Source organism: Lichenostomus cassidix, chromosome 19 (assembly GCF_008360975.1).
Source record: "Lichenostomus cassidix isolate B80296 chromosome 19, HeHo_3.0, whole genome shotgun sequence".
NCBI classification, from domain to species: Eukaryota; Metazoa; Chordata; class Aves; order Passeriformes; family Meliphagidae; genus Lichenostomus; species Lichenostomus cassidix.
Window position 1 is genome coordinate 7,491,070 of NC_139499.1, and position 25,812 is coordinate 7,516,881.

Genomic DNA, 25,812 nt, shown 5'->3' on the forward strand with positions numbered 1-25,812 from the left:
TGAAATGACAGTGTCTACACTGAGATCACATGTAATATCAAGGTGGTTTAGTTTTGCATGAATCACTGTGCATTGTGATGTTAACAACCCCTCTTGCCCAGGAGCCTGGCAAATGGGGGGCTGTAGGGTTTGTTGTTTGCTTGCTTAGGATGGAGAGGAATCATCTTTGTGAGGAGGAGGAAGGACTGTACCACTTGTTTTCTTCAGTGAGCTATCAAATCCATTTCATCCCAGCTAGAACAGAAAAGAATAGTCTTGTCTGCTTAGGGCAGAGCAAACTGAGTGGAAAATAGGAGCTGCTATATTTAACCACTGTGCATTATGTTGTTATAGCAACTGCATCCATAAAACTTCTATCAATGATGCCATATAAAAAGCTACATCAAGGAATCATTAGCTGAGCCTATTCTTGTCAATTCCATTTGGAAAAACACCTCTCAGTCCTGCAGGATGTTTTTTAACATTTACCAGCTCTGTGCCAGGTTGGAAATGAGGCTGTGCAGAGATAATATTTGGGAGCTTTATCACTCAGCAGTTGATTAGGATGTAGCCTGAGTGCCACCAATGCCTTGTTGCACTTCCATGTCCCAGCCTGGCCATTGAATGTCCCATTCCTGAATGCCATGGACATTGTGCAGAAGGGCTGCACTGAGGCTCCCTGGAAGAGGAGGGTTGGTTAAATGCCAGTTGCAAATCTATGTATGGAAACAATGAGCAGAGCAGTGTCCAGCCAGTCCCACTCGGTGGGTGCCATTCTCCAAGGCCACCAACTGCATCACACCCAACAAAGCACAGTTCTGTCTCTGCTGAGTTCCCAAAGCCAGGCCTTAAAAAAACCATCTTTTGCCACTGCCCCATGTGTGAGTACAGAGTGCCTGAGCAGTGTTGTACAAATTGTTGCTCCATGGTGTAGTTCAGGGTGCATGGAAATGGAGCCAGAAAGTCCAGTTAGGGAGGGAGGAGGCGTTCCAGAGAGCAAATATCCAACATCTGGCAAGTATATCCTTCTAATGTCTCTGGGATTCCTAGGAGACTGCCTGTTCTTCCTCCTTCACATCTGTTTCATCAAATTAATTGGGCAGATTAGAGGCTGGGATTCTAAACGGAGCCCAAACGCAGCTTTAAGACATCCATTCTTTGCCATGCTCTTCAAAATTGTATTTCCCCAGTGCTCCACAGCAGCCAGCAGTCAGTTCAGAGAAGGGTTTTGCCTCTGGCTTGGGAAACTATTTGGAGAGTGAAGTCATTGAATTCAATGAACAACTTCTCATCAAACAGAACATCACCAAAACTGTAACACACCCACCCAGGCATGAGCCCCAGAGGAGTTCTGTTCTCCCCAGGACTGAGGTTTCGGCTCCATCTTGGCTTGTTCTTTCTTGGAACAGATTGGGAGATTTTACTGATCAGTGCCACATAGGAGCTGACCCACTCACACCTTTCCTGGAAGATGGCTGAGTAAAGACAGGGAATTTGGGAGCAAACTCAGTCCTGCAGTTTGCAGAGTGAGGGCATTGGACCATTTCAGTGTTTCTGCTGAGCAGATGGAGCTGATGGCTGCAGACAGCAATAGCCTTCAAAGCAGCTGGGCCTTGAGGGAGGAGCTGGGGCTGAGTTCTTGCAGGGCAGAAATGGTTGGAGCCTTTGGATGTCTCATGGCCTTCCCAAATTCTTCACTACAGAGTTTCACATGTGGATCTGAACCTACCACAGGCATAACACGGAGGGTGCAGGGAGAGGTGCCCTGTAATCACCAGCCTCTGGCACTTGGGGAGTGGGTGGGAACAAGCCACCTTAGGTCACTTTGTGTTTAAAAAGAATTATAAAAAGTCTCTCCGGGAAAAAAAAAAAACACCCACATGGAAAAATCTCCTGAAAAAGAGCCTGTTTGTGTTTTACTTTTTGAGATTTTATGCCAAACTCTTTCATTTCACCCAAACCACAGCAAGTCCAATCTGTAAAACAACATTCCCAAAATGGCAACAACTGAGAGCTGCAACCTCTCCCCTACTTGGAAGTGTCCCATGGAGACTCTCCAGCAGGGTGGAGATGGGAGCGAGACGGTGGATTTGGGAGAGGATTGGCTCATTTTGTGAACGTGTGCAGGAGGTAGAGCTTCGTGTTTCTCTCTCTCTCTGCAACCACAGAGAAATACAAATGAGCAAGGCTGCAATTCCTCTGCACACAGAGCTGGGTGGAGCCCATTCCCAGAGCTCTGCACTGAGCCTTGCTGAGAACTGAAGCATTTGGATTGGGACAAAAAGGATGAGGAGGGATGCAATTTCTTCATGTCTGTTCTTCCAGATGAGTGACAGCTCTGCTGGCAGCAGCTTTGGGGACCTTTCAGTTACCAAACACACTTTATGTCTCCCTGAACCTTTATACAAGCACAAACTCCTTAATTTGCTGCTGAATCAAACTTTTCTTCCCTGCTGAAGATGCTCCCTGCTCCTGCTGAAACGTTTCCATATGAGCTGGATCTCTCACTCCTGTTTCTAGTGACAGGAATGGTTATTATTAGTTCCCTCTTGCAGCAGCTCAGTGCTTTGAAGGTGCCTCTATGGCAGAGCAGTACATCCAGAACAGACACTGGGCCTTCAGAGAGTTTGCCAAATTTCACAACCACTCACTGCTTTATCTCTCCAAGCTTGTTCTAAAAGGTTCCCACCCTGCTAACTGTACCAAGTGCTGAATCACTTTTCTGGGTGGCCAGATTCCACTTGTGGGGGAAGAAACTTCTGGCAGAAGAGCAGTGCAGATATTAATGGAGATACTTAAATTACAAGGGAACATTTAAGAATCTTTGTTAGAGCAGTAAGACTTGAATGGTGGGGTAGAAGGTGGCCAAGTCAGTATTCCAAGGCCATTGTTTGGTAGGACATGGCATTGCTTTGGCTCTGGAGCAGAGGAGACCAGGGGCAGGAGAATCTGTTTAAGGCAAATGTTTTCTGATTGCTGTTTGAGTTCTGTCATGACCTGCATTTCTGGCTTGACTTTTGCTTTGTACTGCATTGGGTATTCATCACTCCGTGCTTCCTATTTTGTCTAGGCCTGTGTAGCTAATCCTTTTCCTTGAACTTAACCAATAGCCAGAGATAATCCTAGTTTGAAAGTGACTGGAGAAACACAGCAGTTTACATATAATGCATGTTTTATCCTGGTTGATTTACACATGAACTGGCACATTGTCCTTTGTTAGATACACCACTATAAGGTGATAACAATCTCTTTAAATATTACACAGGGTTAAATAACTTTTTTTTTATATTGTTATTTCCTTTCTCCTTTTGGCAAATGTTCCATTGTTTGGATTTCTTTTTCTCCTGGAAGAGCAGGACTGGGTGTGGGACAGCCCTGAGTGCCATCTGCTGGAGACCTGCTGCTTCCCAGCTCTGCCGTGGGCCAAATCCAGGCGATGCAGATGGGAATGGCAGCACAAGTGCTCCAAAGCCATGAGCAGGAAAAACAAGAGAATTAAAAAAGGAATTGAAGTTAACACCCTCTGATGCCTTCACCCTCTCAGGGTCACTTGCTTACACTTCTTGATGGAAGTGCCATCACCATTCACATCTTCCATACTGTCCTCTCATTCTGTTTTGCTGCAGAGACTTCCCAGGACCAAGTCATGAAGGGGTCAAAGTCTTGGTGAGCAAAAAGCCAGAGCAGCTTCTCAGATGTCCCAGTGCCAGCCTGGGTTAGAAAAAAAAGAGCTGGTGCCCAAATAGGAGCAGACAATGAGACAATGCCCCTGGCCAGCAGAGCCTCCTGGGCTTTAAACAGCCAGTGCTCCCAGAGGTGAACAGCCTTTGGCAGCCTCTTGTGTTTCCCTTGGGAAGTCTGAGAGTGAATTTGAATTATGGAGCTTATTTGTGATGTGGAGCAGCCAGGATGAGGAAAGGAATAGCAGGATAGTGTGGGGAATGAGGCTTAGCCCTGCCTGAGGTGCATCCAGTGTTGGCTCCTGAAGTTTCTCACAAGACTGGCTATTGTCAATGTGTGTGTGTTAGGGGAAAAGGGTTGGTTTAGTGTGCAGAGTTTATACCTGTAAAATCAGGCTTTGAATAACGCCACTCTCTTCTTTCACAGGTACCTGCATTCAGAGGGGAAGCTACCTGAAGGTAGGTGTGCATCACCTCACAGCCTTCACATCAATGTTGTGTCCAGAGTTCCAGCTGCCCAGCTCACCCATGCACTGAAATCTGCAGTGGCACAACAAATTGTAGGCAATGACTTCTTTCACCTGTAAACGAGCAAGAATCTCTGAGAAATTCTCTGTACAAGTAGGGAAAGGAAAGAAACAAAGCAGGGGAGCAGTTTGCTCCTGACCCCCTTTTCTAGAGTAGAGCTGCAGCCCTTATCTCTAGCAAACAGTGCCTGCCCAGGGACAACTGTGTGGATCTCATTTAGGCACAAAGCTGTCACTCAGCTGCTTGGACAGAGCATAGGAAGGTGGCTTAGCCAGGCCCACCCAGTCAACCTCCTGCTCCCTCAGCAACCATCCAGGCTGTGTTCCTTTAATGCTAATTCCCAAATCATTGTAGGATTTGAATGAGTCACAGCAAATCAGTTTTAATTCTCTGCTAGCAGGAAGTTGCAGACCTAATGAGAGAACATGAGCCAAGATGGCAGAATGCCCTTAAGCTGAGTTCTGACTCTAGTCCCTTCAATTCCCCAGTTTATGAAAGAGGAGTATTAGTGCCAGCTTCTTTCCTAGGACCTTTTCTTTGTTCAGCCTTGGGATGCAGCAGAGCTCTGTGTGCTGTGTGCAGCACAAAGGACAAGGACCTGCAGTGGTTGATGTCACTGCTGGCTGTCAGACCCCATCTACACTGAGCCACTTTCATGTGCTGCTCATGCAGGTTTGTGAGATTCACTCTGGTCCTGAATATGGGCTGTGCCTCCAATCTGTTCAGGTTTGAAACAGACCCACATATAGAGAACATTTCCATTTCTCCAGCAGCATCAAGAGGCTGCTGGAGCTCTGTGCAAGCCTTGCTGCTCTGATTACATCACATCTGACATGACCTACAAACACCAAAGGAACGGGGAGCTCCCATGCTGCTGCTTACGCTAAGCCTTTCCAAATATAGTTCCAGTCTCATTGAAATTCCCAGTATTTATAATTTGATCTGGCAGGCGTGCAGGGCTGTGCATCAGAGGGGCTTAATGAAACAAGAGTGATGCTGGGATTGAGGCTGTCTGGATGGAGCTGAAAGGCATGTTCAGGCCATGGAAAAGTGCTGCGCTGCTGTTGGTAAGAGGGAACTGTTTGTGGGTGAGCCTGTGTAAGCCCATGTGATCAGGGAATCCACAGAAAATCTCCCTGCAAATGCAAAAGCCAGCTAAGCCTTGCACTGCCTCACTGATATGCAAATGAGCACCCTAAATATCCTGCTTTCCTTTCTAATGCCTTTAGCCAGCATAAACACAACAGGCTTTTTATAATCTGTAATCAAATTCTCCAGCCCAGGCACAAGCACTTGTTTCAAGAAGCCAAGACAACTGCTGGATGTGCTTCCAGCTCTGCCATTGGCCCCTTCCAGCTATATCCACTGCTCTTCCAAAAAAACTGTGTTTCCTTCCATCAGGAGCAGTGCAGATCTGCAGCACACAGTGCTCACTCAGGAGCTCCTCGTTCTAAGCATCTTTGCTGCCTATGTGATTTGGAAGCAGCAAGCCTGAGCAGGCTGCAGGCTTCACACACTTCTATTCTCAGCCTAATCCATGAGCTATATTGATCCTGCCCTTTCTGCCAACCTGGAGAGGTTGCATTACACTCCTAATCCCATCCTGCCCAGGTCACAGGCACTACAGGCTCTGAAAATCTTCACCTGCTGGTGTCACAGGAGCAGATCCTCAATGGCAGCACTGCTCTCACCCTGCTTGGCAGGGAGCAACCTGTTTCTCTGAACCCTTTTCCATCTCCCCCTGGAGTGTACATTCCTTCCCTGCTTCATTTCATCTCACATTCCCATGCAGAGCAGGCTTTGCTGTCAGCACATGGAAATCCTGGTGGGATCACTGACACAGAAGGCTCTGAGTGCCCTTCTTTTTGGGGAGCTGAATGCCACCACTTTGCCTGATCTGACCGAGGACCGAGGAGGGCCCAGCAGGTCAGACCCATCCACACTGAAATCACTTGCCATGGTTTTGAGTGCTTATTGCTGAGCTTTGAGGGGAAAATGGGTGTAATTGCTGCATGAATTAATATTTCTCAGGGAAAGAAATTGAAGAAAGGGAGCATTTGGTTAACATATCAGCCCAGGCTTCAGAGAGCAGTGCTGGATAACCCCATGCCAGACCTCTCATCCCATCATTGTGAGTAGGAATTGATGTGGCACTGCCAGAGTCCATTAAAACCATCCAGGAAAGGAAAGATCCATTGTCCTGTGTTTGAAAAGCAAACAGGTGGTCAGTGGGAATGCTGACAAGAGCAGCACAGTACAAATTATTTCCTCTGAAATTACCCCAGCAGCAGCCCAGAGGATCTCTGCAGAGAAAGGGGAAGAGTGGTTCCCCCGCTCATGGCACATCACAAGTTTTCTTCCAAGTTTGATGTTTGGAAACAAGAAGTGTCTCCAGTGGGAGTAAAAGAAGTCTCAGGGCACTTCTGAGCGACGGCAGCACTTGTCCCTGCAGAACATCCTGTGGGATAACAACTGCAGCTGATGGCAGCTGAGCAGCTCTGCCTGTCCCTTGTCCCGGTGGGCTGTGAGCAGGACAGGGGCTCAGGTTCGCGGTCAGGAAGTGTCGCGGGCCATGCCTGTCGCACAGTCCCCGCATTCCCGCACGTCCCAGGGCTCTGCCGGGCGCTCCGCATTGCCCAGCTGCTTCTCCCGGCACCTTGCGGGGCTGGGGGCTGAGGCTGCGGCAGGGCGGCGCTGGGGACACGGCAGTGGCACGGCGGGGACAGGAGGCGCTGAGGGCAGCGGTGGCAGAAGGGCTCCGCAGTCCCGCTCTCCCGGTCCGTCCCGCGGCCGGCGGACGCCGCCACCTCCCGGCGGCTCCCGAGCACCGCCCGCCGCTTCCAGCGGGGATTTGCCCGGCACAGCACGGACTGTCAGCGTCTGGCCGCATGGAAGTGTCAGTGGTTGCCCTTGAGGGCTCTACCCTTGCCCACAGCAGGAGAAAATCACTCCTGCGAATGCTCTGTCCAACCTGCCGGGGGTCATGTCCCCTTGTCCCGTGTCCCATTCAATGGCAGGGGAGCATGGCCCTGGAGCCCTCTGTGATACTGAAATAATGAGTTACCAGTTTTGCTTTGGAGGGTGGGAGAGGCTGTTGAAAAGTTGGAACAACACCCTTGGAGAAAAGAAAAGAAAGAAAGGAATTGAAAGATCCTGGAGACATGCTGGAGGGAGTCCATGAGAGCTGTGTTGTCTCTTGTGTGTAATTTCACTGTTTCAGGGCTCATTGAAGGAAATCTCATTGCAAATTGAATTGCATCTCTGAACACCTGTGTAAACTGTGACTTTGGCCTCTTCTGTCGAACTTTAATACAATGTGGGAAGTGTGGAACATAATCACAGCAGCTTCCAAGCCCAGGAAATCCCAAAGCAGCTCCCTTGAGAGCTGCAGGCTCTTAATGGGACCATCAGTAGCTCTGAACTCATCAGTGAAGACAATTTAGCAATGGTAAAAAAAAAATAGCAATTAACTTTTGAGTTCAAGGGGATCTTTCAAACAGAAAAAAAACCCCTTCAACATCAGAATCTTTAAACATGTTACCTTCATCTTCTTCATCACAAACATCTGAACAATGAATTCAGGAACTCTGTTAAAATGTAACTTCCTGCCTGAGTTAATAGTTGATTGCTGAGGCTTGTAAATATTTATTCTGTAGCTAAGAATTGGAGTAGAAAGATGAAATTTCATTTTGGTAGCTGAACCAGAAACTACTGTTTTAAAATTCCATTATATGATACAGTGCCAGCATTCAGAGAATCATCTGCACTTTTTTTTCTTTTGAGCCATAGTATGTAGGAATTTAAATTATAAGCAGAAAAAAAACCCCACCCAGTTTTTGGGGTATTCATATACAGAGTAAGAGACAATACAAATGGTTGTAGATGTGTACTGGGCACAAAGAAATCCTGGTAGAAGCATCAGAAGTTGCCCCCCTTTAACACAAAAAAAAAAAAGACTCCCAAGGCCAGCAGCACAGGGAAACTGCACAGACCTGCTGGGCCTGGAGAAGAGGGCACCTTACAGAATGCTGTTGTTTTGAAATATTTATCCTCTTTCTCTGTGTAGGGTGCCGTGTGCTCGTGCTTGAATCAGTAAATCTCTTCAGGAAATACATTTCCTTCCTGGATGTCCTCATTTCCTGCCTCCTGCCCAGGGATGCACTCTTCATCCTCACAGAGGAGGAGACTCAACAAGCCAAGGTGAGATGTGTGGCACCTGCTTGACCTGTTTGAATGGCTCCTCATCATTGTGAACACTTTAGTCAGAAGGGTCACATTCCCAGGGAATGCCAGAAGTAGTTGTATCCACGGGTTATGTCACTAAGGAATGTCTGCAGTGATTTGTAAAACACGAATGGACAGGCCAGGTTACCTCATGTGCTGCGTGACAGGACAGGGCTGAGCAGATCTGCAGCCCAGAGATCTCCAGGAGTCACAGGGCACTGAGTTTAACACTGTCTCCAGGATGTAGGATGTATTTCAAAGGATGCCTTTCAAAGGAAACTGGATCCAACATAATACTCTGAACATGTGAGTGGCCTGTCAAAGACTGGTGTGATTGCATGCCAGGAACAGCATCCTTGGATCACAGCTCTAACTAAAAATGGAGACAGCCTGTGAACTTGTGGTCCAAAGCTCTTCACAAGTTTCCTTCACTGTATATTTTAAAACTATTTTGCTGCATGAGATCACTTAGCCCACAGTTCCCTGTATCAGAATCTGATTAGCTCCCCTTCCATAGCATGAAAATATTTACCCAGCAAACAGTGCTGTTCATGCACAAACTACAGACTTTTCCTGCTTCTGAGGCTGCAAAAATATTGAGTTACTTATGGAAACCACTTGGATAAAGGTGGTGATCAGTATTCCCATGTATTTTTGTTTCTAAAGTCTGACATTTCTAGGCTGGTGCCTATAAATAGACTCAGTTTCAGCTGGCAGTGTGGTCAGAAGGAATATGCAGAGATGTTCCCAGACACACCTATCAGGCTCCTGCTTCCCCAGCAGGTGAACACTCAGAGATATCACTTGGGGAGGAGGAGTTCAAAGTGGCACATAAACTGTCTCAGCACCAATGTGCAGCTCATAGTGTCCTTTCTAGCAGGACCCTCTGTACATCAGGCAACACAACCCCAGACTCAGGGGCAGACAGGCCTCTCCTGCCCTCCAGACCTGCAGCTTAGGCAGCCTCCCACCTCCCACTGCTTCTCCCTGCTCACTGAAAACAGGCTGTCCTAGAAATGGCACTGACCCTCGCAGCAGGAGAGGAAAGTGCCCTCACATCAGCTCTGGAAGGTTCCTGTAATGCTCTCTCCACTGTTTTGTCTCCTAGAGAGCCATGAGGTGCCACCGCAGCCAACTCCTCTGGTTCCGCCAGCTCTACGTGCTCTTCTCTCGTTACCTGGTGGTCAATTCACTGCGCCTGCTGTGACAGGACATCACTCACAGCTCCAGGATGAGCAAAAAAAGACTTTGCCAGGCCCAGGACTCAAGAAAACTCCTGTTAGGTGCTCAACAGGACGGGGTGCTCTTTTGTGTAGCATTCCCCACACTACAAAACCCAGGCTGGTTGAACTTCCTTCTGAATATCTTGTTGCATGATACATTGAGAACAGGGTTGACAACTGCTCTATTTTCTCACTGTAGAAGTTTAAATAAAATGAGAAATTTGGATTAACTTTAATTGGGAGTCAAGCCCAGGAGGATTCTGCATCGGAGAAGATATGGCACAAACTGTTTCCCCAAGAAGATACAGCTGCAAGGACTGCTTGGCAACTCTCTCTCAGTGCTTTTGTAAAATCCAAGTATCAGAGGTAACTTTTCAAAGAGCATGCTATCTCCACAGATACCACAGTCACAAGACCTTTGTTATTCAATCAGAACTTCAAAAAGCCAAAGCTTTTGAATAAAGCATCAGAAATGATGCAATTTTTCTAATAGCACTGATATTTGCTGCTGCTTCTTTTATACACATTGTGTTGCAGCCTCCACCTTCAGAGTATCTCTCCTGAAATATGAGCTCTTCTTCTTGATTCAGAACAGGGCTTGAGATCAACTCACAAGAGTCTCAGCAGGACATAGGAATTAGGTGCAAGAGACCCAGACTCTAACAAGGTCCTTTGTATTGTGAATTAAACTTTAGCACAGCTAAAGGCAAGGTGCCAACCCTGGAGTGGTTTACAGAGCAGAGGCAGTTTGAAAACTGAGCATCACAAAGCAGTGAGACAATCAGCATAGAAATGTTTATTTAAGAAACAGAGAACAGATAACAGTAATGTAGAGATTGATTTCACCAACCATCACCCAGGAAACCCCAGACTGCAGTTCCATGGCAGTGCTCCATGCTGGGAGGCTGTGTCAGGGTTTTGACATGTCTCTGATGGTCTTATGTTCACTCACTGCTTTCTCCCATTCCTTGCCATTGATATCCTCTGTGATAATGGTCTGCACGGTGCCATCATCCAGACAGTGGGGAGCTATTCCTGAAGAAAGACAGAGTACATAGAAACCTGCTTTTCATAAAATGTGGGAGATACCTGCACCACTCCGTGGATGGGGCATCTCAGGGAATAATAACTGCTGTAAGGCTGAGGAACTTGGATGAAAATCCTGTCACAGGCAGAAGCTCACACATTATAGGTAAGATTGTTTCTTATGGAGGAGCTACAGGGTCAGACTGCAGTTCCACATGTTTAGCACTTTAAGAACAAACATGCTGCTCACTGCTGTCATGCCAGCATCCAATGGAGTCTTTATCCAAGATTTGCTTGGTGGTTAACTCTGGTTAGCACAGCTTACTTTGTACCTACCATAACCATCGGGGTTAGAACGAGGAGTATAAAAGCTCTGAACACCACAGGTCTTGCAGAACGTGTGCTGGGCACGGTGTGTGTTGAAGGTGTATGTTGTCAAATTGTCAGCCCCCTAAGCAAAAGAAAAGCAGTATAAGTCTTCCAGAGAAATAGATGGATTCATTACTTTGGGCCTGTAGCTGAGAAATGAACAATTTAAAATGCCACCTTCCTGTTTTGAGACACAGAGTAGTGCATTCATGCTTTCCTGAATCCCCTTTTTGTATGTACATGTCCATAACAGTCAGGCCTGAGAAATGCAAGAGCTCTAAATAAGATGCACTAACACACCCACACCAGACAGCTTAAAATTCAGCCATTGCCCCCAGCCAGCCAAACTTAGGATGGAAAACTGGTTGTTCTTGGTTCTTTGAGGATAACACTGCTTGTGCTCATGGCCATGCTCTTACTGTGTTCTTACTCTACCTTCAGCAGCTTGAAACGCGACGCTGGCACAATGAAGTGTCTGTTCTGTTTCTTTGTGCAAATGCTGCAACTGTAAAAGAAAAAGCAGACCTTTCTAGAAGAAGTGGACAGGTTGTAGTGCAGCAATCGGACCTCTTGGCAACAGAAATTCCACTGACAGCTCGAATGGCTCAGAGGTAAGTGGCAAAAGTGCATTTATGGTGTCATTAATGTTTGGCTGAGCACACTCATGGAACAGACTGACCCTACACAGGTACCCCAATAAGGTATTCTCACACACAACACTTGAGGGCAAACTCTAGCCCTGAGAAATCCACTTAATGGTTCAGAGCACACTTGGCGAATTTTGCCAACATTCATTACCTTGCAAACAAGAAAGTAAAGTTCAAAAGTTCACTCATGAGCTAGAAGCAAACTAATTGCAGGCAAAGAGGGATCACTACTGAAATCAGAGAGTGTTTTAGTTTGAGGCACATGTGGTCAGAGCTGTAATGTCACTTGAGAAGAACAAGTTAAAAAAAGACACCAATGTGCTTTGAGCCCATTGCATGAGAGGAAACAGACAGCAGATGGCTGAGCACCTGGACTCATTAGATCTCTCCTGACACTTTCTGTGTGAGCCTGGCTGTGAGACATGAAGTCCTGCCCAAAGCAGCAGGACCAACACTGATCTCATATTGGATCAGGACATAATTAGGGGTAAACCCTGTGGAAACAGCTCAGAGGGTGTTCTGCAGCTGTCTCATCCTTTAGCTCTAAGGTTGGAAAAGCAGGTGAGATGATATTCATCTCTGGGAACAGGGAACAAAGTAACTCACTTGCAGTTAAACACGTGCAGATCTGCCGAAGCCCAGACCTCAAAGCGGACGGCTCCACAGTGACAGCCTCCTGTGTGCTTCACCAACCCCCTGTATTCACTGCACAGAGAGACAACAGAGCTTTTGGGATCATCGTCTCATTTTTTGGCCAAGAGAACAGTAAGGCTATATACAACGTTATTCAGTTCTGTCTTGAGCTGTTGCAGAACACCAAGAAATGTATCCACTCAAATGTATTTAATAACACATGTCAGAGTGAGGTAGAGGATGGCTTTTGTCCTCTGCAGCAGTTGCTTTTGTGGTTTAATTAGAATGGTGAAAAGGAAAGTACAGCACCAGTTTGAGGACATTCTCCTCTGTACCACAGTCCAGGTCACAGTCCATACACAACCCTACACAGAAACCAGGGCTATCACCTCAAGACAACCTGTTTGGAACTGAGAACTGAATTCCCCCACAATTTTCCCCATAGTTCCTCCAACACCAGTAATATTCCTCCATTTAAAAGCTGAGGAAAAGCAGAGATAAGCAGATTCTACGTAAAATTCGAAATGTCTTTTATTTAGGGTTAGAATTGCAGAGGAACTATGATCAAGGAATTTCTGAGCCTGTGCTTCTCCCTCTCCCCGAGCCGCCTCCACAGCAGCTGGGCAGGCACCGTGCGGGTCAATCGCAAAATGCAAAGGAAAAACATTTTTCTCCCCGATTCTGCCTCCCACGGACGGTTTCTGATGTGCCGTGCTCTGCACAGAGCGAGCACAGGAAATGGGTGGAGATTTAGAAGCTGATCCTCGCGGAGCCCCCAAGGGCATTTTTGATGGGAGAGCCGTAAAACACGGGAAGCTTTGGCACAGAAAGCCACTTTTTTTCCGCGGTGCGTGCACCCTCTCGCCATCCCACCCCCGGCCCCCTTCTCGGCAGCCGCCGGGAGCCGCCGTGCAGATGCCGCCCGGGGAACGATGCTCTTAACGGGACTGGGGCAGGAGCGCCGAGCAGCCGCCCGGCCAGGTTACTCACTAAGCGTCCAGCAGCAGCCGCGCCGCCTCCTCGCAACTCAGCCGGTGCCGCTCCTGGAAGGCGGCCCAGCGCCCGCTCTGCGCCCCCAGATCGATGGCGCCGGGCCCGGGGGCCTCCGCCTTGGCTCCGGCCGGGCTTCCCCCCGCATTCCTGCCCCGGGCCCGGCGCGTCCCGGCCGCGGCCGCGCTGCCCCTCCGGGAGCGCCGAGCGCCGCCCGCCGCGCCGCGCCCCATGCGCCGCCTCCGCCAGGGCCGCCGGGGGGCGCTGCAGCGGCGCGCTGGGCACGGGGGGCGGAACGGGGAACGGCGGCGCGGGGATGGGGGCGGAACGGGGAACGGGCAGCGGGGAAATGTTTGACTAACAGCTAATCGAAACCTCTCCGAGCGCAGCTTCAGGGCTCTCGGCCTTCCCTGTTAGCTAGGGAAGAGACTGATCGCAGCTCGCCGCACCGTCCTGGCAGGGAGTTGTGCAGAGCTACAAGGTCCCCCCGAGGTCCCTTTTCTGAGCCCCCCAGCTCCCTCAGCTGCTCGTGGTGCTCCAGCCCCTTCCCCAGCTCCGTTCCCTTCTCTGGACACGCTCCAGCCCCTTCTGTACAGAGCTGAGCCCCTCCAGCCCCCGTGTACTTCTTGTGCTGGGCCCAAAACTGACCCCAGGATTGCAGGTGTGGCCCCAGCAGTGCCCAGCACAGGGGACAGTCGCTGTCCTGGTCCTGCTGGCCACGCTATGGCATTGGAACAGGCTGCCGAAGGATGTGGTTGAGTCACCAGCCCTGCAAGGGTTCAAGAAACTGCTGGATGTGGTACCTGGGGACATGGTTTAGTGGTGAATTTGGCAGTGCTGAGTTAACAGTTGTGCTTGACAATCTTAAAGGTTTTTTCCAACCATAAAGATTCCATGACTTTATGATTCCAGGACTGAGGCCAGGCATGCCAGTTATCCACAGGCATGAACCTGAGGTTTTTCCCTCTCATTCTGAACATGATGCCTCACATATTCAAGGATGTGAAGGTGCTCAGCAGACCTGAGGTGTGCTGAAGTGTTTCATGTCTCTGCTATGAACATCCCTCATTTAGACACAGCATCACTGTGACAACACTGCCGTGATCAGGATGTGCCTTTGGAAGTGTATTTAGGCCTTCCTGAGCTTTGAAGTCATTGTGGCAGCCTTGCAGAGAAATGGCTTCTAACAGGATTGCCACTGGACAGCTGTTCACTAATGGTGTTACCAAAGTCTTGAAAATACGAGTGTACATACCTTAAAAAGCAAAAAACCCCAACCCAACCAAACGACAAAAAAAAACTCACAATCCCAAAACAATCAACCAAATAAACAACAACAAAAAACCCCTAGGACAATGTGAAATCACTGCTCTAGTGGCAAATATCTTGCAGGCTATTCTCGAACACCAAAATCCAGTGCTGTTTCTCAAGTAAAACTATCAACGCAGGGAAAAGTACAAAACTTGGAGGTGTCCAAGTCACATTTGGCTGGGGGAAAAAATAATCACTCCAAGGACAAATCTTTATTCTCGGTGTTGCAGGACTGGAAACTTCTTTTGTTTGACTTGTAATCAAGAATTTGTAGTCAACAGGACTTAATGTTTTGCTCTTTCCAAGAAGGGAAACTGGGAAAGATGTAAACAATAAACAAGTGAGCTGAGTCTTGAGAGGCAAAGAGGCACCAAAGGGTCCTGTCTCAGCCAGGAATAGGGCAAAGCAACAGGACAGTGATTAATAAACATCTATCAGCACTCTGGTCTGGAAAAGAGCTTTAAAAACATGTGACTCCAGTGTTCAGGCTGCCTCCTGCACATGCCAGGATTTGCATAAAAATCCTGTGGCTCAGCATCTCTTCTCCGATGATGGGAAAGGGCACTGAGTTACAATTTCCTGTTATCCCTGCTGTGAACCTCTGCTCTGGTTACTCATTCTGATGGAACCATGATAATACACCCTGCGTGACAAATTCATCTGGTCTGAGCCACTCCCAGACCTTTAGTCAAACCAGATTATATTTCAGTCACTTTATATTTTGGGAGGAAAAAGTCACTGAGGTGAAACTGGGAAGGCACTGAAACTGAGCCTGTGCTGGTTGCTGCAGGGGTTCATCTCCCCTCAGCCATGGCCAGCAGCACTGACAGGTTTCAACCTACATGGTCCTGTCCTAAAAACACTGAACTCAATACACTGAAAGCCAGAGTGAACTTTAGGAGCTCATTTTAGGAGCTCATTAGTGATCATTTCACAAAAATTACCCTTTCTGTAAGACAGGAGCCACCAGCACTTTGTACACCCTCAAAAAGCAGTTCCAGGAGAAAACTGGAGTGAATTTGTCCATGTAATATCTGCAAATCTGTCACTCTCAGTGCCTCTCCACAATTAGTTCAGTTTATTTTAAATGTAGAAGCTGTTTTGAGAAGCTAAATTCTGCTCCCCCGTGATGTTTCAGGATAAAGAACTGGAGGACAAAAATGGAAGTGCAAAATGCAGACTGGTTTCCTAAGACCTTAGTAAAGAAATTCTCTTTTTTAATTCGTTTCATATTTTATTACAAAAGACTCAGCACAAAACTGAGTCTCACATAAATAATCATTCTAAGAACCTTACAGTGGAACTCTGGATGATGATAAATGTCCCAGGCAGTCTGAGCTGAAAGCCCTAAATTTCAGTGATCACACCCTGTATTGTCAGTGTACCTGGGCAGGACCTTCTCAGTGCCCAGAGAGTTAACAGCTCTCATTTCACTGCTTCCAAAGCTGATGCAATGTTTGCCAGGCTTTAGGAGAGGCCAACAGCTTGATGAAAAATGCATTTGCTGTTAGGCTTGTGAGGCAAAATGGAAAAGGAAGAATTCTCCAGACAGATGATGGGATGGACAAGAGGAAAAGTCTAGTAAATTACAGTTGGTTCTGTGTAGGTGTCTTGTGATACTGAAAGGCCAACAGCAGCTGACGTGTTCAGTTAAAGTACAAAGGGGTTTTTCTGTGCCATCTCAGCTCTGCTTGTATAACAATGACTCAGCTCTGCAGCCCTGGCTCACAGCCAGCATTGAAATTCTGCCTGTAAGAGCTTTTTTATCCCCAAAGCAGCACTGAAAGCAGCTACATGTTTGTGGGTGAAAGAGAATTAGGAACTGTGGATGGTTTTTTTACATTTAAGAAGTAGGGAACTAGGAGTTGTTTACAGCTGACAACATACTTTAAAAACCTGAGGTAGTTAAAACTATGTGGTTTGTTCAGAGGAGAAAAATGTCAGTGCTTGGATTTTAGTCCTCCTGTGGTGGAGGGGGAAGCATTCTGGACGTTTTCCTCACCATCGAAGGACCCGAGGTGGATCTGAAAACAAAATGCAGGAGGTGACACCTCTGGGCTGTTCAGAACGGCCTTGACGGTGTTTGTTTTTGTTCACTGTTCCAGAGGTTCTGTTAAACATACTAACAATGATTAACAGCGTTACAGGGCTTGTTTCTTCTGTCTGCCTGTTTTCCAAGGTATTTCTTTGCTGTCGCGCTGAAAAACCTCACCCCAGAAAGCTAAATGTGCTCAGAGGCAGCAGAGAGGAGGTGAACAAAGAGCTCCCTCCCTGCACTGCAGCTTGGATCGAATCCAAAACATTCCCGGGCAGGAGGCAGAGCGGAGAGATGCAGACAAGGGAGCTTTAGAACAGACCTAGTTATTAGTTGGTGCTTTCACTGGCACAACACGCAGACACAAACCTGTGATTTCAGCCCAGTGTGGCTTTGTGAAATGCCCTTTGGATGTCTCCTTCCAGCAGAGCACAGGCAGTTGTCACATGTCCCTCTGGGTCATCCAGACCTTCAGGGAGAGACCTGCCCAGGCTTGTTTATCGTGGCAGCACAGATCTGAAAGCTGAATCCCATGTGTCCTACAAAGTTAAAATATGCTTTAGACAAACAGGGAGACAGAGGAGTATCACTCATTTTCCTCTTTTTACTACCAATCTGTTTCTCTTAAAAGTTATTTTTCTTCTTTCAGTTCCTGAAGTTGGTTGCTTCTTAAAAGCGTTGTTTAGTGAAGGTATTTTTAGCATAAGGCTATAAAAACAAAACTGAGGGAGTTGTCTTTTTTTGGTAATCTCATAATATCACAGTCAATCTCCCAGTACTTTGAATTATGACTCACTATTTGTGCAACCCTCGAGGCTGGCAGCACAGGGACAAGCAGTGACATGCCACTAGTCTGTTTGTCTCGTGGGTGGAACTGCAGCCAAGCCTGGGCCTTATTGCACTGGTCCAGGCTTGGGGAGACAATGTTTATCTCCTCAACTGTAAATAAGTAAATATAATCATGCTGTGTCATACACAGTGAGAGGTGTGACTAATGTTATGCGATAGGAATATATATGTATTTTTTTTCCCCTGTGGAAAGCAGCCTTATTTTTGTCTGAACAAAGATCAGTAACTGGACTTGCCACACAGCCTGACTGTCCCAAGCTAAACCTGGTAGCTAAAGATAAACAGATTGCCTCAGTCCACATTGCTCATGTAAAAGTGACACCTTGTTGCTAAGACATTAGCCTACATAAAAAACAGACCCAGCTTGTGTTCCAGAATGTACAGATTCCTTGGAAACATTTCCCTGACCCCAGATCCTTCTCTCCTGAAAGTAGGTTGCTCTGTACTACTGCCCAGTGACCTACTTCTGAAAAGAAGTGTGTGTTCCCAACTGCAGGCCCCACACCCTGGCAAAGGCCGGAGCCACCTGTGCAGTCAGAACAGTCACAAGATTCAGATTTCTGGGTTTTTCAGCTTTGCATTTATTTATATACAGCCCAGAGTCAGCTGCTCGATGGTTTTTATTCACCAAGAGCTACCAGAGGGAGAGTGGAATGTTTGTTAAATACATGGGCTTTGTGCAGCCCAAAAAGCTCACACATCATAGGATCTAGCCACTTTTAGGAAAAAACAGGGGAGGAATCCTGTGTTTTCTGGTTTACGTAGAAAAGAAAGAAAAAAATACAAAATTACTCCTTCTCCATCTACAGGGACATTAAAAAGAGAAATATGCACCCTAAAATCCTTAATGCAACTCTGATGTGCTCAAATACTGCCCATTAATCTCCAGTTTTACAGATGTGACCTTTCACATTGGTAAATATTAGTTACTCGTGGCCTTTCCTGTGGGAGCAGTGCCTGGGATGTGCAGCAGGCACAGGGCAGCCTTGGAGCAAACCCTGGCACAACCCAACAAAACCCATGCTGGAAACACTGAGCAGAACTGGCAGCACAAAGCAAACAAATGGGATATTGCCCAACTCTGCCTTTTGTCCTAAATTTATGTAGCCAAATAATATTTCCAAGGTTGGCTATTGCCATGGAGCTTTCTGAACTTTCCAGTTACAATTTTCCCCTCTTCCTGTTTCCACACTGAGAGCAGTTGTTGTTAGGATGATTTATTTCCTTTTTACTGCTCCAAACCCTGTTAGGAGAAAGGAAAGCGAAAGAGTTTTTTTGTTGCGGTGGGGGTTTTGTATTTTTGGATGGGTTTGAGGTTTTTTTAGGGGGAAATAGAGCAGCTCTGTACTGAGCCTTTGCAGTCACCCACGTGCTGATGCTTTGTGAGTGGAGGATTTAACAAGGTCATCTGTCTTTTCTGAAGGAGCAGCAGATAAAGCTGCAAAAATAACCACATAAAAACCATCTTGGATTTTGTGCAACCCAGTTTTAATACGATACGAGTTCAGAGACAGTCTGAAAGGTATCATGAAGCTTAATTAACCCGAGGCACGTTTCCACAGCAGTTCACAGAAGGTAGCTGCCCCATACCCCATCAAAGCTTCCTGTTCTGGAGGCGAGTAAACAACCATTTGAATTTCAAATGTCAGCATTTCATCACAGGGCTTGTTTTGCAGCCTCACATTAGAGAATTAACTCGTCAGCCAGCTCCAACCAGTTCCACAGGCAGCTGGGGAACCGGGCCGCGTGACTGGGCTAACTCGTGTGACGCACCAGGAGCCACCAATGCTCCTGAATTAAGCTGTTTTGCCAACTTTGCTAACTCAGGCCTGCTTTTCCCAGCTTTTCCTCTCGGCCTGACAGGCCAGGAGCAGCCCTGCAGCCTGATCCAGGCGTTCTCATGAAGGTTCAGCCATGCAGGGAAGAGGCTGGTCAGAGGCCCAGTGGGGCATAGAACACTGGCAACAAGGGTCATCTCGCTGGTTTTGGGGCACTTCTCCCCCAGTTGGTGCCAGGCTCGTTCCTCAGCACTGCTGGGGTTCAGGCACGGGCTGGAGAAGCCGCAGCATGGTCCCTGTCCCTATTCTCAATCCCAATCCCTCATGACCCCTGTCCCTGTCCCCTCACGGCCTGCCCCCCCCAGCCCAAATCTGCCCCGCCAGGCGCCTCCCCCCAGCAACAGCGTGACCTCACCGCGCACCAATCAGCGCCGAGCAGCGCCGAACCTTCCAGAGCTTTGCCTGCCCCCGCCCGCTCCGCCCTTCGCTAACTGACTCTCGGAGCAGCCAATCAGCGCCCGCGCTGCGCCGCACCCCGCCAATCACCGGCGGACTTGCCGCTCTTCCTACGAATGGGAGCCGCAGCGCTACGGTGAAAAACGGTCCAGATCCATCCGCGCCCTCGGAAATTTGCCGGTTTTTAAGGGTATGATCCCCCTCACTGAAAGTCTGGGACTCCTTTGCGCGAGGAAGAGGGAATCGAGCGGGGAAAAGGTGAGTATTTTCCAGAACAGCGACCTTTTCCTGGGGACTACTTTGGGAGGCGGAAGGACACGTTAGTTTGGTGGGCGGGGACTGTGTGGCCAAGCAGCCCATAAATAGGGGCGCGTGTGCGTCACTCGCCAGATCCCAGGTCGAGAACCAACGGATACATTGCTTCAGAGGTTATCGCTCAGGGCCGCAGACGTGAGTGCGCTGAGGGGAATTGGGGGTGCGGGGCGAGGGAAAGACGGGTTGGGTGTTCTGGGCAGGACCGCACCAGGCGGCGTGGGCGCTGCTGGCCTGGTCGCGGGGGGTTGTGGAGGGAGCGGGCGGCAGAGTTGCGCAGCATTGTGTGGCGGTCTGAACTGCGTCGGTGAGAGCTGCGGAGGAGGGGTAAAATCAGAATAATCGCTGTGCGGGAAGGCGGTTCGTTCCGGGGAAGATGGCGCGGGCTGAGCCCTCCTTCCCGGAAGGCGGCTGTGAGTCACTACCGGGGCGGGGAGAGGAGCGGCGGCGCCGCCGCAGGGCGGGTCTGTGGGGCGGGCTGAGGGCTCTCCCTGCCGCAGTGCGGGGGGGCTGGGGGCTCCATTGCCGCATCGCTGCCCTCAGGGGGGTCTGGGGCCTCCGCTGCTGCCCTGCGGGGGGAGAATGTAAGGGGGATCGGGGACCTCTGGTGCCGAAGTGCTGCACTGCGGGGATGGAGGCAGGGGAGGTCTGGGAGTCCTTCAGTGAGAGGAATCGGTTAAAAAAACTGAGCAGGCGGTGCCTCAAAACTAGAGTTAGTCACGCTGGGAAAATTCTTTTTTTTCCACTTTTTCTACAATCACTGTAGAAATTCTTAACTTGTGGGAAATAGCAACAGTAATCCTTTTGTTTAGGATTTAGTAAAGGGTTTACTTGACTAAGTGGCTATAGCTGAAATACTTGTGTGTCTTGGCAGGTCAACATGCAGATCTTTGTGAAGACCCTGACTGGCAAAACCATCACCCTTGAGGTTGAGCCCAGCGACACAATTGAAAATGTGAAGGCCAAGATCCAGGACAAGGAGGGAATTCCCCCAGATCAGCAGAGGTTGATCTTTGCTGGTAAGCAGCTGGAAGACGGGCGCACCCTGTCCGACTACAACATCCAGAAGGAATCCACCCTGCATCTCGTGCTGCGCCTCAGGGGTGGAATGCAGATCTTCGTGAAAACCCTGACTGGCAAGACCATCACCCTGGAAGTTGAGCCCAGTGACACCATTGAGAACGTGAAGGCCAAGATCCAGGACAAGGAAGGCATTCCCCCTGACCAGCAGAGGCTGATCTTTGCCGGCAAGCAGCTGGAAGACGGGCGCACCCTGTCTGACTACAACATTCAGAAAGAGTCCACTCTGCACCTGGTGCTGCGCCTGAGAGGTGGGATGCAGATCTTTGTGAAAACCCTGACTGGCAAGACCATCACTCTCGAGGTTGAACCCAGTGATACCATCGAGAATGTGAAGGCCAAGATCCAGGACAAGGAGGGAATTCCCCCAGATCAGCAGAGGTTGATCTTTGCTGGCAAGCAGCTGGAAGATGGGCGCACCCTGTCCGACTACAACATCCAGAAGGAGTCAACTCTGCATCTTGTGCTGCGTCTCAGGGGTGGCATGCAGATCTTTGTGAAAACCCTGACTGGCAAGACCATCACCCTGGAAGTTGAGCCCAGCGACACCATTGAAAATGTGAAGGCCAAAATCCAGGACAAGGAAGGCATTCCCCCCGACCAGCAGAGGTTGATCTTTGCCGGTAAGCAGCTGGAAGATGGGCGCACTCTCTCTGATTATAACATCCAGAAGGAATCCACTCTGCACCTGGTGCTGCGTCTCAGGGGTGGGATGCAGATCTTTGTGAAGACCCTGACTGGCAAGACCATCACTCTCGAGGTTGAGCCCAGTGACACCATTGAGAACGTGAAGGCCAAAATTCAGGACAAGGAAGGCATTCCCCCCGACCAGCAGAGGCTGATCTTTGCCGGCAAGCAGCTGGAAGATGGGCGCACCCTGTCCGACTACAACATCCAGAAGGAATCCACTCTGCACCTGGTGCTGCGCCTGAGAGGTGGGATGCAGATCTTTGTGAAAACCCTGACTGGCAAGACCATCACCCTGGAAGTCGAGCCCAGTGACACCATTGAGAACGTGAAGGCCAAGATCCAGGACAAGGAGGGCATTCCCCCCGACCAGCAGAGGCTGATCTTTGCTGGCAAGCAGCTGGAAGATGGGCGCACCCTGTCCGACTACAACATCCAGAAGGAATCCACTCTGCACCTGGTGCTGCGCCTCAGGGGTGGCTGTTAAGTTCTTGTGCATCTTGCTTGACACCAGGGTTGCCAGTGGCACTTGTGTTTGCACTGTAGTTCTTCAATGTCTTAATATTAAGTTAATGCAAGGTTAATGCAAGCTTGAGTAACTGCTGAACAACTGTCTGTTGAAATGCTAATAAAGTTTTCAGTTGCACATTACACCCTGTAGTCTGTCTCAGTTTAAGCAAGTAAAACTGGTGTGTTAAGTGAAATGCTTTGGCTTCTTTCTGTGGCAGTTTAAGCCTCTTTGCATGTATAATGAGGACCAACCTTGTGGTTAAAATGGATCTGGATTAAAATCTTTAAGAAGTGCTATTACCATGTTGTTTCTTCTTCCTAGAGTTTAGCAGCACTCTTTCCAGGTGGGATATAAAGACCCCACAAAAGGGCTTTGTCATTGCAGTGGGATGGGTTTTGCTGCAAGTTGTGAACTTGGAGTGTGTTTAATTTGTCCCTGCTGGTTCTGAGGGTGGGTGTGAGGGGTTCCAGTGCCTGACACTGCTCTGAAGGGACTTTTTGTGGGTGGGGGGTGTTTTGGACATGGGACATGGTCTGGGGGAGGACTGGTTGCAGTGGGAATTGTGTGGTGAGGGGGATGGTGCCCCTCACTGCCTCTAGTGAAACTTAAAAATGGTTGTGAGTGAGCAGTACAAGATCTGCCTGATTTGCTTAGTTCTATACAACCATTCAGTGCCAAAAAGGGAGGAAGTTCACACTGGAGGCTGGGTTGTCTTTTTTTTAGGGGGTGGGTTAAGGAAACTCAAACAGGAGGGGTTGGGCTGGGTTAGTTCAACTGCCCTGGTGGGGTCTTCAGAGGGAGATGTGATACCCATGTGCCCTTCCCTTGATTCTAAGGCTGCCTGTCAGTGTCTTCACCTGTTGAATTCTGGCAGCTGCTCACCTTGAAATGGGACTCCTGGCCCCATCCAAGCACACAGATTCTGTGCTGCTCCACCTCATTTCCCCCCCAAAATGTGTTAGGCACCATCTCGGTCCATTTCCTTTTTCCTACTGTAGTGCTGTTGGTAAACTTCATTTCTGTTTAATTTCATCACTGAGCATCTATGGTAAGTGTTGCACTTAATAGGAGATTAAGCCCAAAAAGTTGCTGTATTCATAGAAAACTGCACACTGGAACTAACTTCTGTGGGGGGTTATATTCATAATCGGATTTTTGATTTTGTAGGAACATGGCCTTCTTCCCTGCCTGCTGAGCTGGCAGAAAGTTCTGTTAACATTTCTCTCTGCTATGAGAGAGACTTCCCTTGGTTTGAGTTTCCCTGTGATTGCTGCTTTGATTTTAAGCCTTTTGCAGTTTAACTAGCTGCCAGGTGCCTAGAGAGGCTGTGCAGCACCTTCCTGTGAGGTACTGAAAGGCACTGGACAAGAACCATGGAAATGGTTCTGAGCAACCAACTCAGGGTGGCCCTGGCTGAGCAGGGGACAGCACAGGGTGACCTCCAAATGTCCCTTCCAGACCAAACCATTCCCTGCCTCTGGGTGTCTAGCCCTGCTCTGTGTTCAGCCCTGTCTGAAGTCCCTGAGCAGTTCATACCCCACAGGAGATTAAGGCACTGAATCAAGTGACATTCCTTACCTTTCTGCTGGGGTTTGGGATGCCCTGCAGGAAAGGGACCCTGGGGAGGTGACAGGAGGGCTCTGCACACACCCCACTGTTCACTCTGGTTTTTAGCCACAGCCTCCACTGCTAGCTGGGGTGTTCTATGTGTCGATGGTCCAGAGCTGCCCATGGAGCCTGCTTCAGTCTCCTGAGGTGTGAGCAGTGGGAAAAGGGAATATTCAGGCATTCTGTGGTTGTGGGGAACACTCAGGCTTGGCTGATTGTGTGACACTGAGTGTCCCTGGGCTGCCATGAGTGGTAAGAGATGACTGCAGGGATTTGATGACTGATGTTGTTAAAATACACCTTTTTTATTCTTAGAATATGGTGGTACCTCAAAAGTCTGCTTAGAGACAACTATTCATAGCTAAAATAAGAATTCAATAGGTTTTAGCCAGAATCTCTATGCTATTAAAATAATCTTAATGCTCCTATAATTACAACAGATTCTGGGGACAGCTTTTAATCCGGCTGTAGTCTGAGTTTTGCACCTGGCCTTTAGTTTTTTTCTTATTGCTTCAGTTAATTTCTAGTCTGCTCTCTCTTTAAAAAAATAAACCACAAATGGAAAGAAAAAACAGACAAGATTTCAGGAGTTTTGTCTTTAAAAAAATCACTTACACCTATAAGAGGAGAAATTAAATAACCTGTTAGGGTGGGGTTTGGATACATTTGGTGTTTTCTCCTTTAGCAACAGCCCCAAAACATAATCCTATAGGGCAAGTGAGGGTTAAGGCAGATAAACATTGGGAATAAACCCCTCAGTATTTCTGCAGCCTTGCCCACAGTAACAAAGGCTGTTTTCTAAGGTCCTTGGCTGCCCAATTTGGCTGCTCCAAAAGCAGCAGGAATTCAGATCGACTAGGTGGCCACAGGATGTCACTGTTTCTCCACAAATGGGTTATTTTCAATGTGCTGCTGGATTTCCTATTTTGCTGCTCTTTGATTGTCAGCAGAGCATTCCTACAGGCTGTGATCCTACAGAAAGGGATACATCAAGTAGAAAGATACTTCCATTTTAGGAATAGCAGAGCTGTATGGTTCCTTCAAAGGCCTGAGAAGAATATAGATTGCAGCCCTTATATGTTATGATAGGACTTGCAGTTCCAGAAATACTGTCATGTAGATTAATTGGGTTCTCTGGGCTATCAGACAAGTTCTGACAAGGGGATTATATTTAAGAATATTTATGTTTCAGATTGGGCACTGGCTGGTGTCTCTAGAGGTACAGATTTCCATCTGTAACTAAGAAATGAAGCTACTAAAATTCATCACTTCAGTGTGGCTTTTACATAACGGTTATGTGGAAAAAAAAAAGTCAGGCCTTGGAAAAACACTTGATATTTTACCAAGTGTGAAGGCACACCTTCAAAAGAAAAAAGGTTTTTCTTTTGCTGGCCTACCTGTTGTATTTGAGAAAATGTTAATTGTCCACTCTTGCACTTTACTACAGGCTTCCCTTCTCCTGTGAAGATGATTTTGAGCTGCTACACCTGAGAGTGGCCACAGATCAATCCTGTAGCTAAATTACAGACACATGTAAGTGACTTTGAACTTCTCTCTACAGCACACTGAAAACATGGTATTAATCATAAGACTATTATGCTTTTTGGTATTTGGTAAAAAATGGAACTTAGGTGAACACAGAATATTTATTTCAGGAAATGTGCTTTTTCCCATCTTTTCTGAACACCCTCATCCTCATGCTTCCTTTTGCCTCCTGCATAAGCAGTTTCCAGTTGCTTTTTCTGCTGTGAATTACTCATCTATAATCTATAATTATGAAAATATTTGATAATATTAATAAATTAAAAACATTTTATTTGAAATTTCACTTAGCAGTTTCACTTCTCTCTTCCCAGATTTCCACATAAATCCTGTCAGGATAAACT

General features: G+C 47.9%; 3 protein-coding genes across 3 annotated transcripts in view; 2 read left to right on the top strand and 1 right to left on the bottom strand.

Moving 5' to 3' along the window:
- PIGL (phosphatidylinositol glycan anchor biosynthesis class L) overlaps nucleotides 1-10,108 on the top strand; it is a 50,748-nt gene extending 40,640 nt beyond the window's left edge. Inside the window, exons 5-7 of the mRNA XM_085078790.1 lie at nucleotides 4,087-4,118; nucleotides 8,254-8,387; nucleotides 9,520-10,108. Coding sequence (XP_084934916.1) covers nucleotides 4,087-4,118; nucleotides 8,254-8,387; nucleotides 9,520-9,618 — 265 coding nt within the window. The 3' untranslated portion in view covers nucleotides 9,619-10,108. The remainder of the gene's footprint in view (nucleotides 1-4,086; nucleotides 4,119-8,253; nucleotides 8,388-9,519) is intronic.
- A 299-nt stretch (nucleotides 10,109-10,407) lies between these two features.
- CENPV (centromere protein V) lies at nucleotides 10,408-13,547 on the bottom strand. The gene is made up of 5 exons (XM_085078792.1): nucleotides 13,300-13,547; nucleotides 12,283-12,381; nucleotides 11,465-11,534; nucleotides 10,997-11,111; nucleotides 10,408-10,669 (listed from the first exon to the last, which is right to left on the bottom strand). Exons 1-5 carry the CDS (start codon nucleotides 13,530-13,532, stop codon nucleotides 10,545-10,547), a joined length of 642 nt encoding a protein of 213 aa, XP_084934918.1. The 5' UTR covers nucleotides 13,533-13,547; the 3' UTR covers nucleotides 10,408-10,544.
- Nucleotides 13,548-19,842: 6,295 nt separating this feature from the next.
- Nucleotides 19,843-22,614, top strand: UBC (ubiquitin C). Its single transcript, XM_085078775.1, has 2 exons — nucleotides 19,843-19,986; nucleotides 20,915-22,614. The coding sequence occupies exons 1-2, from the start codon at nucleotides 19,921-19,923 to the stop codon at nucleotides 22,292-22,294; spliced, it is 1,446 nt and encodes a 481-aa protein (XP_084934901.1). The 5' UTR covers nucleotides 19,843-19,920; the 3' UTR covers nucleotides 22,295-22,614.
- The last annotated feature ends 3,198 nt before the right edge of the window (nucleotides 22,615-25,812 follow it).

Excerpts from the sequence above, each read along its gene's own strand:
- CENPV (XM_085078792.1), bottom strand. The coding sequence starts at position 13,532 with ATGGGGCGCGGCGCGGCGGGCGGCGCTCGGCGCTCCCGGAGGGGCAGC. Across the intron at positions 11,112-11,464 it reads CGCGTTTCAAGCTGCTGAAG|GGGGCTGACAATTTGACAAC; the intron begins GTAGAGTAAGAA and ends TCTTTTGCTTAG. Across the intron at positions 10,670-10,996 it reads TTCTAACCCCGATGGTTATG|GAATAGCTCCCCACTGTCTG; the intron begins GTAGGTACAAAG and ends GTCTTTCTTCAG.
- UBC (XM_085078775.1), top strand. The coding sequence starts at position 19,921 with ATGATCCCCCTCACTGAAAGTCTGGGACTCCTTTGCGCGAGGAAGAGG. Across the intron at positions 19,987-20,914 it reads GGGAATCGAGCGGGGAAAAG|GTCAACATGCAGATCTTTGT; the intron begins GTGAGTATTTTC and ends GTGTCTTGGCAG.